General features: G+C 40.1%; 1 protein-coding gene across 10 annotated transcripts in view; it reads right to left on the bottom strand.

Moving 5' to 3' along the window:
- MTA1-like (metastasis associated 1-like) overlaps window positions 1-12,426 on the bottom strand; it is a 360,550-nt gene that overhangs the window by 158,983 nt on the left and 189,141 nt on the right. For all 10 annotated transcript variants that reach the window (XM_070084050.1, XM_070084048.1, XM_070084053.1 and 7 more), the window contains 2 exons: window positions 2,277-2,394; window positions 517-719 (listed from right to left, as the gene is read on the bottom strand). In XM_070084050.1, the coding sequence (XP_069940151.1) occupies window positions 517-719; window positions 2,277-2,394 (321 nt within the window). The remainder of the gene's footprint in view (window positions 1-516; window positions 720-2,276; window positions 2,395-12,426) is intronic.

The raw sequence follows: 12,426 nt of genomic DNA on the forward strand, positions 1-12,426 counted from the left end.
TATTAACTTTTTTCACACTTTATTCTCAATTACCAACATGTTCAACAACTGAAGAAATGCAGCTGGAGCTGGTACATGACTGTTACAGACACTGGAATGTGTAATTACTGTGTAATAATGGGTTACTAGCTTTCATGCACCATCTCCAGCTTACTGTTTTCAAACTATGGGGCAGATGACCAGTCTCTTTCTCCACATAAATAGGTCTTAGGTACAGGTTTTCAATAAAGTACTTTCTTGAAAATGTGCTATCTGGATATTTGATAAAGGAGATTCTACTGTAGCTGGTTCCAGAGTGCTTACAGTGTAAAGTTAGGGTCACTGTAATTCAGAACATCACAAGTCGGCCCTACTCCTGACAGAAATGTACATAAATACTAGTATTAGTATACAAGCACTGTGCTTATAGTGGACGAACTGTAAAGTATGTGCTACCTCCCCCCAAAAATGGTAAAAAATTGTATATAAAAAATAATTGATAATATTGTTTGAATTCAAGCATCTACAGTAACTTACCAACGTGACATCTCTAGAAGCAGCTGCTGCACTCATGTGTAGTGATGGCTGCTTGACTGAGGATGAGCAGTCTAGCGCACGCGCAAAAGTGCCTACTGATCGTGACATTACAAGAAATTGGTCTATTTGTCTATCTGTTAGGCCGTGCCCCGGGGTCCATATCAAACTTTCCAATTCTTCCAAATTACGCCCATCACCTTCACCTGGAAAAACATTTTTGCTAAATCAGCATACAGAATATAAATCACAGATCACAGATTTAAGTCCACTTGCTCTCTGAGCTTCCTCGCTTTACTGATACTGGTTCAATCAATGACTAGTGCTCTTGGCAAAGCAGGGTTAATATTCTCAATGTTCTGATGGTTAGCAGAAACGATTTCACACTTGGTAGGCTTTAAAGATAGGAGTAGCTCTTCCTATTTGAGTCATACATGCATGAATATGCATATCTACTTTCACTGACCAAGAGGACTTGAGTAAGAGCACGCCGCAGCCATGCTGGTGTGGGTTTCATCTGGATTAACCTGCATTTGTGGCCACAGTGGGGCCAGTGCTAACATTCCTATCATGTACAGAAATATACCTAGTTGGATGAATCTTCTTATGCTGGCTTGGTTCAGTGGTTAGCACACAGACCTGAGAGTTTTAAGACTCGCTTGCTTTGGGTTCAAGTCCCACCCATTCTGTAACTATACACATCTATTCTTCCCACCTCCTGGCCTTGTATCTAGCTAACTAGTTTCCCTGCATCCATTACTAAGTATTACTTTTCCCAAACTACAACAGTACATCAATCCATAAAAAACCACTCATTTCCATTCACTCTTGAACTAACATGCTCACACAAGCATGCTCAAAACCTCTTTCATCCCCCTCCCCTTCTCCTCCCAACCCTTTCTGCAATGAACCCTACTTTTCCTTCCTCCCTTTCACCCAAGAATTATAAACCTACCTGGTCATCTTATTTTGCTCCAAACTACCTCAATGAACCCTCCTCAGCCCTGCATAATATTCACACCACATAATGCCCAGATCAGCCGGGCTGTGGTTCATACGTTGGACTATGTGCGGCCAGCAGTAACAACCTAGCTGATCAGGCCCTGATCCACCAGGAGGCCTGGTCATGGACTGGGCCGCAGGGGCGTTGATCCCCAGAATATCCTCCAGGTAGACTCCAATGCCTCCAGTCTCCTTGCTGTAATGTTCAACATCCAAGCCTCACATCCATACTTATTTTTTTAACAGGCTATGAGCTGTTATCCTACTTCAGCTCATATCAAAGCCTAGCCCTATCTAAGTTTCCCTTGTTTTCTGTAAAAGATATGTTCCAGGTTCAGAGCAGCTGTATTAAGTTCTATAAGGCCATTAGTATTTTAATATACAAAACAAATTTCAATTTTGCAACCACACCAATCACAGTGATCACACACACAAGAGATACCAAGAGAAACAGAACATTGCATAATAGTGAACTCACATAAAAAGCAAGGAAAATCTGTACTTTCAACAGGGAAACAAGAAGCCACCAACTGTAACTTTAGAGACAAGTGCAGAAAGAATGCCAGAATGCATTTCTTTACAGAGTGATTGGTTGATTACTGAAAAGGAATCCAAAAGAAGGTAGCGTGCACTACAATCACCAGGAATTCCAGAAACTACACAACAAAACACCTCCAGCATATTTCTGTTCCTGTTCCCACAAACAGACCATCACAAACAGATTACCTCTCACCCTAAATTTACCCACTTGCACTACTTGCCTTCTTTTAATAATGATGTAATGTCTGCTTGATATCTTGAACCAACCCTAATTTCACCTTTATCTGCTAATAACGTTTTCTGCTGAGGGTCGTATACCAAAGAGTAGAAGAATGTATCCTGGAAAAAAGAGGAATTTCATGAGGGTACCTTCATTTGACATAGTATAATACTGTAGTAGCAAAACTATGACAGTATTTGAGCATCACAACTCTCCAAAGTGACACAATTTTAAATTGCTGAAGTTTGATTCAAAGACATGTTGCTAACCCGTCGTAACTTAACAGCATTACAAAATTTTCTCCTAATTTTTTTTTGCGGAAAATACATTTAGTACTTTTTAAATACTCCCTTAACTGACTAATTCAACTATCTGCCCTTCTTAGCACAATGATGCCTTGGATTTGACCAGTAAACTACAGCTCAGTATTATAGATTCAAAAGATTACAGTCATGCAAGCTGGAAGATAGTATAGCTTTTGAACCCCAACATCATTCCAATTGTGACAGAAGACTGTTCTCAGATAATAACCTGGATCCACTTTATCCCTAACATGGTATTAACCCAAGGAATTAGGTTAGTCAGTTTTTTCTTTGTTTTGTTTTACCAAGCTATTTTTGGCAACCAGCATATTAAGCAGTTTGGAGAGATATATTGTGTATTTTTATACGTATATACTTCTAAACTGTTGTATCCTGGGCACCTTGGCAAAAACAGTGATTATGTGTGAGTGAGGTGAAAGTGTTGAATGATGATGAAAGTATTTTCTTTTTGGGGATTTTCTTTCTCTTTGAGTCACCCTACCTTGGTGGGAGATGGCCGACTTGTTGAAAAAAATAAAAATCTTTAAAGAGCCTCATTAGCTTCAATATATCTCTGAATATGCCAAAAGTACTCATATATGGGCACAAGATACTTTAACCCATATATAAACATAGGTAGTAGGTTGGTAAACAGCAACCACCCAGGGAAGTACTACCGTCCTGCCAGATGACTGTGAAACAGAAACCTGTAACTGTTTTGCATGATGGTAGGATTGCTGGTGTCTTTTTCTGTCTCATAAACACGCTAGATAACAGGGATATCTTGCTACTCCAACTTACACTTTGGTCACACTTCACAGACACGCACATGCAAATATATATACATACATCTAGGTTTTTCTCCTTTTTCTAAATAGCTCTTGTTCTTTATTTCTTCTATTGTCCATGGGGAAGTGGAAAAGAATCTTTCCTCCGTAAGCCATGCGTGTCGTATGAGGCGACTAAAATGCTGGGAGCAATAGGCTAGTAACCCCTTCTCCTGTAGACATTTACTAAAAAAGAGAAGAAAAACTTTATAAAACTGGGATGCTTGAATGTGCGTGGATGTAGTGCAGATGACAAGAAACAGATGATTGCTGATGTTATGAATGAAAAGAAGTTGGATGTCCTGGCCCTAAGCGAAACAAAGCTGAAGGGGGTAGGGGAGTTTCGGTGGGGGGAAATAAATGGGATTAAATCTGGAGTATCTGAGAGAGTTAGAGCAAAGGAAGGGGTAGCAGTAATGTTGAATGATCAGTTATGGAAGGAGAAAAGAGAATATGAATGTGTAAATACAAGAATTATGTGGATTAAAGTAAAGGTTGGATGCGAGAAGTGGGTCATAATAAGCGTGTATGCACCTGGAGAAGAGAGGAATGCAGAGGAGAGAGAGAGATTTTGGGAGATGTTATGTGAATGTATAGGAGCCTTTGAACCAAGTGAGAGAGTAATTGTGGTAGGGGACCTGAATGCTAAAGTAGGAGAAACTTTTAGAGAGGGTGTGGTAGGTAAGTTTGGGGTGCCAGGTGTAAATGATAATGAGAGCCCTTTGATTGAACTTTGTATAGAAAGGGGTTTTGTTATAGGTAATACATATTTTAAGAAAAAGAGGATAAATAAGTATACAAGATATGATGTAGGGTGAAATGACAGTAGTTTGTTGGATTATGTATTGGTAGATAAAAGACTGTTGAGTAGACTTCAGGATGTACATGTTTATAGAGGGGCCACAGATATATCAGATCACTTTCTAGTTGTAGCTACACTGAGAGTAAAAGGTAGATGGGATACAAGGAGAATAGAAGCATCAGGGAAGAGAGAGGTGAAGATTTATAAACTAAAAGAGGAGGCAGTTAGGGAAAGATATAAACAGCTATTGGAGGATAGATGGGCTAATGAGAGCATAGGCAATGGGGTCGAAGAGGTATAGGGTAGGTTTAAAAATATAGTGTTAGTGTTCAGCAGAAGTTTGTGGTTACAGGAAAGTGGGTGCAGGAGGGAAGAGGAGCGATTGGTGGAATGATGATGTAAAGAGAGTAGTAAGGGAGAAAAAGTTAGCATATGAGAGGTTTTTACAAAGTAGAAGTGATGCAAGGAGGGAAGAGTATATGGAGAAAAAGAGAGAGGTTAAGAGAGTGTTGAAGCAATGTAAAAAGAGAGCAAATGAGAGAGTGGGTGAGATGTTATCAACAAATTTTGTTGAAAATAAGAAAAAGTTTTGGAGTGAGATTAACAAGTTAAAGAAGCCTAGAGAACAAATGGATTTATCAGTTAAAAATAGGAGAGGAGAGTTATTAAATGGAGAGTTAGAGGTATTGGGAAGATGGAGGGAATATTTTGAGAAATTGTTAAATGTTGATGAAGATAGGGAAGCTGTGATTTCGTGTATAGGGCAAGGAGGAATAACATCTTGTAGGAGTGAGGAAGAGCCAGTTGTGAGTGTGGGGGAAGTTCGTGAGGCAGTAGGTAAAATGAAAGGGGGTAAGGCAGCCGGGATTGATGGGATAAAGATAGAAATGTTAAAAGCAGGTGGGGATATAGTTTTGGAGTGGTTGGTGCAATTATTTAATAAATGTATGGAAGAGGGTAAGGTACCTAGGGATTGACAGAGAGCATGCATAGTTCCTTTGTATAAAGGCAAAGGGGACAAAAGAGAGTGCAAAAATTATAGGGGGATAAGTCTGTTGAGTATACTTGGTAAAGTGTATGGTAGAGTTATTATTGAAAGAATTAAAAGTAAGACTGAGAATAGGACAGCAGGTGAACAAGAAGGCTTTAGGAAAGGTAGGGGGTGTGTGGACCAGGTGTTTACAGTGAAACATATAAGTGAACAGTATTTAGATAAGGCTAAAGAGATCTTTGTGGCATTTATGGATTTGGAAAAGGCATATGACAGGGTGGATACGGGGGCAATGTGACAGATGTTGCAGGTGTATGGTGTAGGAGGTAGGTTACTGAAAGCAGTGAAGAGTTTTTACGAGGATAGTGAGGCTCAAGTTAGAGTACATAGGAAAGAGGGAAATTATTTCCCAGTAAAAGTAGGCCTTAGACAAGGATGTGTGATGTCACCGTGGTTGTTTAATATATTTATAGATGGGGTTGTAAGAGAAGTAAATGCGAGGGTCTTGACAAGAGGCGTGGAGTTAAAAGATAAAGAATCACACATAAAGTGGGAGTTGTCACAGTTGCTCTTTGCTGATGAAACTGTGCTCTTGGGAGATTCTGAAGAGAAGTTGCAGAGATTGGTGGATGAATTTGGTAGGGTGTGCAAAAGAAGAAAATTAAAAGTGAATACAGGAAAGAGTAAGGTTATGAGGATAACAAAAATATTAGGTGATGAAAGATTGGATATCAGATTGGAGGGAGAGAGTATGGAGGAGGTGAATGTATTCAGATATTTGGGAGTGGACGTGTCAGCGGATGGGTCTATGAAGGATGAGGTGAATCATAGAATTGATGAGGGGAAAAGGGTGAGTGGTGCACTTAGGAGTCTGTGGAGACAAAGAACTTTGTCCTTGGAGGCAAAGAGGGGAATGTATGAGAGTATAGTTTTACCAACACTCTTATATGGGTGTGAAGCATGGGTGATGAATGTTGCAGCGAGGAGAAGGCTGGAGGCAGTGGAGGTCATGTCTGAGGGCAATGTGTGGTGTGAATATAATGCAGAGAATTCGTAGTTTGGAAGTTAGGAGGAGGTGCGGGATTACCAAAACTGTTGTCCAGAGGGCTGAGGAAGGGTTGTTGAGGTGGTTCGGACATGTAGAGAGAATGGAGCGAAACAGAATGACATCAAGAGTGTATCAGTCTGTAGTGGAAGGAAGGCGGGGTAGGGGTCGGCCTAGGAAAGGTTGGAGGGAGGGGGTAAAGGAGGTTTTGTGTGCGAGGGGCTTGGACTTCCAGCAGGCATGCGTGAGTGTGTTTGATAGGAGTGAATGGAGACGAATGGTTTTTAATACTTGACGTGCTGTTGGAGTATGAGCAAAGTAACATTTATGAAGGGGTTCAGGGAAACCGGCAGGCCGGACTTGAGTCCTGGAGATGGGAAGTACAGTGCCTGCACTCTGAAGGAGGGGTGTTAATGTTGCAGTTTAAAAACTGTAGTGTAAAGCACCCTTCTGGCAAGACAGTGATCGAGTGGATGATGGTGAAAGTTTTTCTTTTTCGAGCCACCCTGCCTTGGTGGGAATCGGCCAGTGTGATAAAAAAAAAAAAAAAAAAAAAATATAAACATCAATATACTATTTTATAATCAAAGTATATATTATGCCATATCCACTTTTACAAACAAACATGTGTACAAACCATGTTCAATTATCACATACTAATCAACAATACTGCCTACTAGTTACCTTTTGTAACTAACATATGAAATATTTATTCGCTCTGCTAATTTTTGTTAATTATCCGGTACTCTCCTTGTTTACCCACACCTAATTTTAATGGGTTTTAACAGCCATTCATGTTAGTCTCAGACTGACATCCTTGCTAACCAGCTGTTGCAGTTTGCAACCTGCAGGCGAGCCTAACCACTACTACATGCCTAATAATGAACAATCAGTATCATGTATTACATCTTTTCCTGAAAATTACACAATTTTTTCTTCATCACATTACAGTCCATGCTACCTAATACCATCTACTACCCTTCCTACACACTAAAATTAATGAAAATCAAATTTGTTAAATGCAATAATGTAATATACGAAATTACGTAACCCCTGTTCTTCACTCACTACAGCACTTCACAATATAAATCTATTTAACCCTTTCAGGGTTTCCGACTTACTAGTACAGCTTACGCACTAGGGTTATTGAAGTACTGTACTAGTACGCCTAAATTCTAGCACCTTGAAATCTAGCAAGAGAAAGCTGGTAGGCCTACATATGAAAAAAATGGGTCTATGTGGTCAGTGTGCACAGTATAAAAAAAAATCCTGCAGCACACAATGCATAAGGAGAAAAAAAAACTTGGACCGTGTTTTTGGTTTAAAACAGCGACTTTGCATTGTAGTTTAGTATGGTATTTATGGTTGTATTCTAGTTTTCCTGGTCTCATTTTATAGAATGGAAGACATATTACAGAAATTAAGATGATTTTGATTGGTTTCACAATGAAAAGTACACCTTGAAATTGAGCTCAAAGAAGCAGAAATATTCAATTTCTGCCAAAGTTCAAAAGTAAACAAATCATGCCATGCGTCCAATACACGTCAACTGGCGAGTCTAATATTCTTTCACAAGTTCGCTGATATTAGTTTTACCATTTCTACACTAATGCAGTAGTCTGCATATCAGTAAATCTTTTATTTTTTGCGAGAACAAAAATTCAAAGTGAAAAGCAAAAGAAATGTAAGAAGGGCCTGGAGACATGACTAATGAACAGAGGAAAGGTTATTTTAATGCCAGGAATGTCTGTCTTGTTTATTCTGGACCCTATTTGGAAATTGGCATCTTTTGAAATTTGTGGGAAATTGCCAAATTGCTAATTTCTGACCACTTTATTGGATAGTTGAAATCGGTAAATGGGTGGTTTCTTGTACTTGTTCGATAAAAAAAATGGAATTCTGGCGAAATAGTTATGATTTTTGTCAAATAGTACACTGGAATTGCCCGAAAATAGGGCTCAAAGTGGGCGAAATGGCCGATGCGTAAACATTGTTGAGACTGCTAACTTCGCGAGAGCATAATTCCGTAAGTTTTCCATCAAATTTCATACTTTTGATGTCATTATGATCAGGAAAAGATTTTCTATCTTTTCATAAGAAAAAAATAATGTCCCCCCCCCCCCCTCCCCGAAAAATTTTCGACCCTGATAAGTTTGGGAGGGGGCCTCTCGACCCTGCAAGTGTTAAACTGTCAGCTGATGAAAGACATCTCACAGCCAACTACCACTCAAAGAAGTTATCAACACTCAAAAGAACAAAGAATTCAAATTAGGATAAATTTCTTCCTTGTCTCTATAATGAACGCCAAAATTGTCTAGTTAAATGTGTGATGGTGTTAGCTGATGAAATGTGAGAGTGGTGTCAGCTAATAAAGATTACCCACAGCTGTCTAGCACACAACAAATTACTTATCCATCACTAAACACTGTTACATCAATGGGCAAGAGAAACGAAAAATTTAAGGTAAAATCTTTCTTTTTAAGCATATAATATATTGATCAAATTGAGTTTTTCTTCCTCCGTAAGCCACGCATGTCATAAGAGACAACTAAAATGCCAAGAGCAAGGGGCTAGTAACCCCTTCTCTTGTATAAATTACTAAATTTAAAATAAAAACTTTTGTTTTACTTTTTGGGTTACCCTGCTTCAGTGGGATACAGCCGGTGTGTTGAAATGATCAACGAATAACATTAACAATGCATGTCAAAACTTCATTATTTTTGATGAAATAAACTTTATTTTTTTGTCTCATGAATTTAACCCAATTTTTCCCATATATTATTCACATTACATAGAGTAAAATTGCATAAAACAGGGCCCCGCTTTACGGCGTTCCACTAATACGGTCATTTCAAATTATGATCATAACTCTCTATACGGCTCCCCCCACCTCACTTTCTAATACGGTCAATGCACCCCACCCAGTTTGTTTGCATTCTATGTGAGATCCGTAAACACTAAGTCTCTCCATTATGTCTGGAAACTTCCAAATTTCAAGTGTTTTTAAAAGTTATTTCATATTTTATATATATATATATTTTTTTTTTTTCAACAAGTCGGCCGTCTCCCACCGAGGCAGGGTGACCCAAAAAAGAAAAAATCCCCAAAAAGAAAATACTTTCATCATCATTCAACACTTTCACCACAATGCAGGCATTGTACTTCCCATATCCAGGACTCAAGTCCGACTATATGAAAATAACCGGTTTCCCTGAATCCCTTCACTAAATATTACCCTGCTCACACTCCAACAGATCGTCAGGTCCCAAGTATCATTCGTCTCCATTCACTCTTATCTAACACGCTCATGCACGCTTGCTGGAAGTCCAAGCCCCTAGCCCACAAATAAATATAATTATCAGAATATATATTTTATATATACTCTGATAATTATATTTATGTATACCTGTACCTAAATAAACTTACATACTGTTCTGGCGTGCAGGTACACATTAATATCAGTAAGAGTGTCTTATGTCTCGAGACGTCATATTAGTAATGATAATAATCACCGAGTCTCATTAAATGTCGTATATTACGTTAATATACATATTTTCATTAATCCATCTATGATATTTTTTCAAAATTATATAATAAACACGATGCATAACATATAAAGATAATAAATACACCCCACAATAGAATAAATAAACATATACAGTGGACCCCCGCATACCGTTGGCATCACATAACGTTAAATCCGCATACCGATACATTTTATCGCTAAAATTTTGCCTCGCATACCGCTAAAAAACCCGCTCAATGCTATCCGTCCGAGACGCGTCTAATGTGCGGCCTGAGCCAGCCTCACATGTTCCACCGGTGGCATTGTTTACAAGCCAGCCTCCGCGGTAACATCCAAGCATACAATCGGAACATTTCGTATTATTACAGCGTTTTTGGTGATTTTATCTGCAAAATAAGTGACCATGGGCCCCAAGAAAGCTTCTAGTGCCAACCCTGTGGTAAAAAGGGTGAGAAATATTATCGAAATACTGTGGTACCATGGTCAACTGCTGCTGCTGCTGCTGCTGCTGCTGTAGCACCGTCAGCTGCTGCTGCTGCTGTAGCACCGTCAGCTGCTGCTGCTGCTGTAGCACCGTCAGCTGCTGCTGCTGTACCACCGTCAGCTGCTGCTGCTGCTGTACCACCGTCAGCTGCTGCTGCTGTACCACCGTCAGCTGCTGCTGCTGTAATACTGTCTGCTGCTGCTGTAGCACCATCTGCTGCTGCTGTAATACCGTCTGCTGCTGCTGTAGTACAGTCTGCTGCTGCTGTAGCACCGTCTGCTGCTGCTGTAGCACTGTCAGCTGCTGCTGCTGTAGTACCATCTGCTGCTGCTGTAGCACCATCTGCTGCTGCTGCTGCTGCTGCTGTACCACCATCATCTGCTGCTGCTGTAGTACCGTCTGCTGCTGCTGTAGCACCGTCTGCTGCTGCTGTAGCACCGTCAGCTGCTGCTGTAGCACTGTCAGCTGTTGCTGCTGTAGCACTGTCAGCTGCTGCTGCTGCTGCTGTAGCACCGTTGTTGGTGTGGCATCTTTGAGAATACCAAGAAACAATTAACCCCAGAGGGTTAGCCACCCGGGATAACCCAAAAAAGTCAATTAACCCCAGAGGGTTAGCCACCCAGGATAACCCAAAAAAGTCAATTAACCCCAGAGGGTTAGCCACCCAGGATAACCCAAAAAAGTCAGTGTCATCGAAGACTAACTTATTTCCACTGGGGTCCTTAATCTTGTCTCCCAGGATGCAACCCACACCAGTCAACTAACACCCAGGTGAACAGGGAAAAATGCCTGGAACTAGTGCTCATAATGGTGAATTTAAAGCCAGCAAAGGTTGGTTTGAGAGATTTAAGAATCGTAGTGGCATACACAGTGTGATAAGGCCTGTTCTGGAAGAAAATGCCAAACAGGACCTACAGTACTCAGGAGGAAAAGGCACTCCCAGGACACAGTGTCTCATCAGTCATAGCTGCATCTTCAATAAAGGTAAGTGTCATTTATTCTTCATTTAGTAGAGTAGTACATGCACAATATATATTGTGCATGTACTACTCTACTATTGTGCATGTATCCTTCTCTTTGTGTGTAGGAAAATGTATATTTCATGTGGTAAAAAAAATTTTTTCATACTTTTGTGTGTCTTGCACGGATTAATTTGATTTCCATTATTTCTTATGGGGAAAATTCATTCGCATAACGATAATTTCGCATAACAATGAGCTCACAGGAACGGATTAATATTGTTATGCGGGGGTCCACTGTATATGAGATGTGGGAGCCAGACTTTTACGAGTGATGGCAAGAATAAAATTTTCTCTAGTCCAACATCAGAGAAAACATGTTACTGGGGGTAACTGTAAAAAATTATTCCTTCGTATGTAAGTCTATTCAGGTATACACAAACACAGTTACATAGATTATCACACATAACAGCATGTGTGTAGAGAACCTAGGATAACCCAAAAAAGGTCAGACAGAGTGACTTAATTCCATTGCCTTCACTCAGCATCATTTCTTCTAAAAATGGTGTTACATGAGAATGGGAGTGTTCTTCTTTATTTATTCTACCGTATCAATGTAGAGACAACCTGTACACAAACTGGAGGTGTACACTTTGTTTACAAATGTATGTTCACCTGGTTTGTTTACATAACTCTGCGCCTGTCCTCCCTCAAGTACTCGTTCTCGTTCTCTCTCTCTCTCGTTCTCATTCTCTCTCTCTCGTTCTCATTCTCTCTCTCTCATTCTCATTCTCTCTCTCTCTCTCTCTCTCATTCTCTCGTTCTCTCTCTCTCGTTCTCTCTCTCTCGTTCTCTCTCTCTCTCGTTCTCTCTCTCTCGTTCTCTCTCTCTCGTTCTCTCTCTCTCGTTCTCTCTCTCTCGTTCTCTCTCTCTCGTTCTCTCTCTCTCTCGTTCTCTCTCTCTCGTTCTCTCTCTTGTTCTCTCTCTCTCTCGTTCTCTCTCTCGTTCTCTCTCTCTCTCGTTCTCGTTCTCTCTCTCGTTCTCTCTCTCGTTCTCTCTCTCTCTCTCTCTCATTCTCTCTCTCATTCTCTCTCTCATTCTCTCTCTCATTCTCTCTCTCTCATTCTCTTTCTCTCATTCTCTTTCTCTCATTCTCTTTCTCTCATTCTCTCTCTCTCGTTCTCTCGTTCTCTCTCTCTCGTTCTCTCTCTCTCT

Source organism: Cherax quadricarinatus, chromosome 11, assembly GCF_038502225.1.
Source record: "Cherax quadricarinatus isolate ZL_2023a chromosome 11, ASM3850222v1, whole genome shotgun sequence".
Classification (NCBI taxonomy): Eukaryota; Metazoa; Arthropoda; class Malacostraca; order Decapoda; family Parastacidae; genus Cherax; species Cherax quadricarinatus.